The sequence below is a fragment of the Tasmannia lanceolata genome, unplaced genomic scaffold, assembly GCF_043159265.1.
Source record: "Tasmannia lanceolata isolate RefF3 unplaced genomic scaffold, GAP_Taslan_0.1 ptg000008l, whole genome shotgun sequence".
NCBI classification, from domain to species: domain Eukaryota; kingdom Viridiplantae; phylum Streptophyta; class Magnoliopsida; order Canellales; family Winteraceae; genus Tasmannia; species Tasmannia lanceolata.
In genome coordinates, this window is record NW_027518685.1 from 45,573,907 (window position 1) to 45,579,365 (window position 5,459).

The 5,459-nt window shown below is 40.8% G+C and overlaps 1 protein-coding gene across 1 annotated transcript; it reads right to left on the reverse strand.

Moving 5' to 3' along the window:
* Positions 1–1,912: 1,912 nt before the first annotated feature.
* LOC143885331 (transmembrane protein, putative (DUF3464)) lies at positions 1,913–2,739 on the reverse strand. The gene has a single exon (XM_077389451.1). The coding sequence runs from the start codon at positions 2,663–2,665 to the stop codon at positions 2,093–2,095; it is 573 nt and encodes a 190-aa protein (XP_077245566.1). The 5' UTR covers positions 2,666–2,739; the 3' UTR covers positions 1,913–2,092.
* Between the last annotated feature and the right edge of the window lie 2,720 nt (positions 2,740–5,459).

Consider the following 5,459-nt stretch of genomic DNA (forward strand, 5'->3'; position numbering starts at 1 on the left):
AAGGTGAGAATGGGTTTTTAAAAATGGGTTTTGCGTGGAGGTGGGGTTCGGGTGGCTTACCGGAGATGGGGTTTGTCCTTGCCGGATTCCGGCTGGCGGTGGTTGCGAACGAAGGAGAAGATGAACGGCTGGGATAGGCTTGCCGGAGAAGATGGAGGAGGGGGTGGTTGGACGAATGGTGGATGTAGGGAGGGTGGAGAAGATGGTGGCTGTGAAATGGGTTTGATGGCTGTGAAATGGATTTGATGTGGTGGAGATGATGGTGGCTGAGAAGGGGGTTTAATGGGGGTGGTGGCTCGGTGGAGGAGGAAATGGTGGAGATTCGGCCGGAATCCGGCAAGGTTGCAGGAGGAGAAAAAGGGGGGTTAGAGAAGAAGGTGGAGGAGGATGCAGAGGTATGAGGGTGGCTGGGAAGAGGCCGGAGGTTGGAGGGTGGCCGGAGGATGGTCTCTCTCTCTGCTTCTCTCTCGCTCTCTGTTTTCTCCCTCCCTCTCTTGCAAAAGCGAAAAACCTCCCCTGGAAACCCTAGCTCGATGCGCATATAAAGAAAAATTAAGATTTTTTTCTCCCCCCCCATCTTCCATGGACAGTCCCCCTCATAGTGTATTTATGAAAAAAATTTAACCTAAGGGGGAGGGGCCAAGTAGAAAAACAGGGTGAAGATTCTCCATTCTCTAAATGATCCTCACCCTTTGATTTGATCCAAGGGTCCTTAGGGTTTGCTTACACCCTAAGTATTGTTGGAATTCCAAAATCGCCCATCCAAGGATGGCAAATCACCATCTTGCCAAACAAAATATCTTGTCTTTTTTGGAAAAAGGAGGGTGATATCCACACAACCATGCTTTGATAATTCACCCTACCACAACCCAGCTTTGATTATCGCACATACTTCGCCTGTCTTATTCTTCATTTTTCGCCCGATTGTCCTGAAATTTTGCAGGGGGATTCTTGAAAACACCAACAATCACTTGGGGAGCTTGTACCCACAAATACGCACAATAAGATGCTCGAAACTCAAGTCTTCTTCTTACTTTGAGCCCAGTCCTTCAGGAATTAATTTCGGGACATCTTGGGACTCGGAATTTGGGAATTTTATTCAATTTTGGGGACTTTAGGGTCCGGTCAAAATGGGGTGTCTACAACAGGGAATTTGGACTTGGTTGAATCCCGGAGATAGTGCTGCCATAGTTGTCTTCCATTTGCACGTGGGAGAGGCTTCAACTGTCTTCAAGAAGCGTTTACGAGCCTCTAAGTCTTGGTTCTTTCTTGCTTTGTTTCAGGTAATATCTTATTTTATTTTGTGCATTTGTTCCAATAATTCCCACCTCACTCAACCAGCAATTCCCAAAGAAAAAGTCCTTCCGATTTGTGTAAAGGTAGTGGAACCGTAGGAAGAAGTCCCATTCTCCTATTCTTCTCAATCGTCTAAAATCCAATCCCAAGGGACGAGAAGGTCTTGGTCGACCCCTCCCCCTTCGAATTGAAATTCTGACCCTTGCCTTGGGAGAGGCTGGCACGCGCGCGCACACAAACACACACCTTAGCTCACACGCCCGGACTGAAGGACCGCCAAAAACTGCGCCAACACCATGATCTCGATCTCAGCATCAGTTCTGCCTTCTGCACTAGTATTGATGTTTGCCTCCCTTATTGGAGTTTACCCCAGTTATTTATCTCGGGAAGTTCTTGTTCTGTAACCATAGAAAACTCTCGATCTTATGTAAGGGGACCTGATGTTTCCACTTGTGTCTTTAGCAAGCATTCCATCACTCCATTACTCTTATAAACTGTACAGCCTATAGGGAATTATAACAGCTGAAGAAGCGCGTCAAAAAAAAAACAGCTGAACAAAAAAAAAAAAAAAATCTAAAATAAAGATTGGTAGAGGTTACCAAAACGAGGGAAAAAATATAACAATACCCAAGCTGTCTTATGTTTATTATTAATGCTCTATCAAAGCCATATCTAATTTCATGTTCATTTTAAGCCCAAAATAGCAAACAAAGCGCAAAACAATTATAATATTCGATCAAAAATACAAAAAAACAATTATAATAATCTTAAACTATTAAACATTCTCTGTTGCTCATCATCTCTTCTCCTCATCCTCTCTCCACAGCTCAGGCCAGTTCTGTTGAGCTTCTTCCCAGCCCAGCAGAGACCCCTTCTTTTCTGGATCCCAACTACTAGATAGAGTTCCATAGGCAATACCCAACGCAGACGTCCCGAAGGCAAGTAAGCTGGTTAGGAAAGGGAGCCAGAGGGGGACATCCCACAAATGTTGATCCTTTAGTATGCTAAACAAGTACACCAACCCGACACCCGACACCATTGGTATTCCCACATAAAACAAGATCCGAAATATCATCCTCTCGAAAACTACTTGTGGGATCGCATCGTCATCTTCATTGCCACTTTTATTGTTGTTGTTTGATGCATCTTCTTCTTGTTTTCTCTTCTTGTCTGAGATTGTAATGACTTCGCCGAAACCTTTGGCCCTGGCTTGCAATTCTCTTGTTCTTGTAGAGGATGATGAGTTGTCTAGAAAATTTTGAGGGTCCTGGATAGATGTGGAGTGGAGAGTTGGGCTTGTTTCCATCCATAGAGAAGCCCTTTTGGTGCCGAGGGGTGATGCTAGTCCTGAACACACCAAGGTATTCATGGCTTCTTAGTTACCTTCCTCTTGCCATGCTGCATGTATCTATCGATATTTTGCATTCTTATCCAAAAAGATGAATGGCTGTGCTTTGTTTATTACATATATCCTCTTTTCTATCCAAGATATTTTACTAGACCTTTCAGGTTCCTATCTTTTATAGAATGATAGTTGTGTCCTTTGGCTTTTTCTAAGGCTTCTTGCTAACATCCTCCATATGTCTTTCCTTAGTCCGAATTCACCTACACTAAATAATCAAGGGAAATGATATTCGCACCCCCATGTTCTGGTATTGCCAGTGCTCCCTTTATTTTACACGTTTGTAACGAAATAACAGGACCTGCTTACTAGTAATTTGCTTAGCAAGCCCATTTTGGATGTTGGAGAGCAAAACCACTGGTCTTTCCCAACCTACTTGTGCCCCGTTTGTTTTGGATTTGAAGAACCGCTTGACTCTAAACCTGATTATGGGACTCAAAATTACGTTTAATTGAGTCCAATAATCAGTTTTGAATTCATAGTCGGTTCTCAAAATCTTGGATTAGGCCCTGTTTGTTTTGGATTTCGAGGACTGATTGTGAGCCCGAAACTGAGCCCATATTTGTTTTGGTTTATGAGAACTGATTATAAGTCTAAAACTGATTATTGAACTCAAAATTAAAGCTCATGTTCGTTTGAGACTGTCTCAACAGATTGTGAGCCCCAAACAGATTATTGGACTCAAAATTAAACGTAATTTCGAGTCAAATAATCTGTTTGGGGCCGACAATAGGTTGTCATAATCTCAAACGAATAGGGCCTAGATGTAATTTTGATTACAATAATCAGATTTGGACTCATAATCCAAAACAACCGAGGCCTGATTATTGGATTCAAATTAATTCTGAAAACCCAAAACAAACAGGGCCTGAGGCATTGTGCTCAAATTTTAAACTTAGAGCCTTTGTGTAACCTTCCCTTTACATGAAAAGTACTCGGGCATTATTAAACTTGTTTAGCGTACTAATGGAACTAGGAAGACTGGTTGTAGATCTCTCTATGTTACATGGCGAGCTGCGATTTGATTAGTCGTTTCCATTGAAAAAATTAAAGGGAAAATGAAAAAAAATGAACTCCAAGAACAATCATTGTTAAATTATAGTTAGGACAATTGCAGAATGCAGGGGCAATGCAATTAGGAGAACTAACTAATGGGCCACCCTCTTGCAAGATCAAGAAAAAACAATCAATGGTTGCATTTTTTTGCCAAATCGTAAAAGAATTATTTTTCTATGAGAATTTATCAAGGGCTTAGGATCACCTGTTCGCGATAAGATAGATCAAGGTAAGACCGACGGCAAGGACCAAAGCATTAGTTGGTTCAATAAAATAACGGATCTGATCACCAGCCATGTGGCTTAAACCACATCCAGCCAAAGTAGTCCATGGATATCTAATGGCTCATCCATTCAAACTAGTCCATGGATATCCAATTGCTCAAGAGCCAGGTTGATCAAGTGATCCAAATTACCCAATTATATGCATTATAACTAATAGGCCGCAGTTTCTAATTTTTTGATTTTTTTTGCCATTTTGGTACAAGATTTAGGCATTTTAGTCATTTTATATGAAATGCAGGTGTTGTGGTCATGGTTTTAAATTTTGATTGAAATCTGAAATGTACTCAAAATTTTTCAAAATTTCGGTCAACATTTAGGAAATTTCGGCTGAAATTCAATAAAACGGGTTTTTTTTATTATTTTCTTACCGAATATCAGCCACAATTACTGAAATTTCGGTAATTTTGGCCAAAATTTAGGCCCCAAAATCCAAATTTCGTATAACCATACCGGATTTCAGCCGAAATTTCAGCATTTTGCCTGAAATTTCGGTTTTGGTCAACACCGAAATATGTACCGAAACCGAAATTTAACACTATGGTCGTGGTTACTTTCAATGACTTAGGGACATTCTGGTCATTTAATATTAGATAGGCGTATTTTGGTCATTTTATACTGAATAGGGTGTTATTTTAAACATTAACTTAATGATCCCTTCGGATCTTGGGCAATTAAAATCATAGAAAAACTTTAATTTAACGAGATGGGTTTGATGTACCTTTCATCATTACCGCCACTTTGAAGCCTGGAATCCAACGAATCTTCAACCTTTTCTAAGCACAATGAAGGCCTAGAAACGCCCCTTGTTCTTTTCTTACCTTGCACACCAAAAGGTTTTATGGGAAACCTCTCAAAAGTGAACTCTCTCTCTCTCTCTCTCTCCCCCTCTCTCTTTCTCTCTCTCTCTCTCTCCCTCTTTCTCAATGAGTTCTAGTGTTGTGGTGTGTGGCAAGATGGATCAAGGGTCTCTTTTATAGGCAAGAGCTCCCATAGAGCTTTTCGAAAGTGCCCAAATTCGTTTGGCAACTAAACCCTAATTAGAAAGTTCAATTAGAGTGATCTTATTCCCAAACGTTTCCAAATTCATGGGATTACCCTATGAACATGAAAGGTTACTAAACATGCAAGGCCACACTCAAGTTATCAAGCCTAAATGTAGCAATCCTTGTCTTTTAGGGATTCTATCAAGTTTAGAAACTCTAGACTTATAGAAACTTTCCAACAGTCTCCCACTCGGCATGCATGGGCTTTATACCTTTCATATCAACAACTTAATATTCCGTTCAATAAGTGTACTAACAATGGATCATGTAATCATTGGAAAGTTAAATTATCCAATGACCTCTCCATGGTCACAATGCTAGTAAACTTACCAACATGAATTAAAGATGGTGCACCTTATGTCATTACCGAAGTCTGCT

Excerpts from the sequence above, each read along its gene's own strand:
- LOC143885331 (XM_077389451.1), bottom strand. The coding sequence starts at position 2,665 with ATGAATACCTTGGTGTGTTCAGGACTAGCATCACCCCTCGGCACCAAA.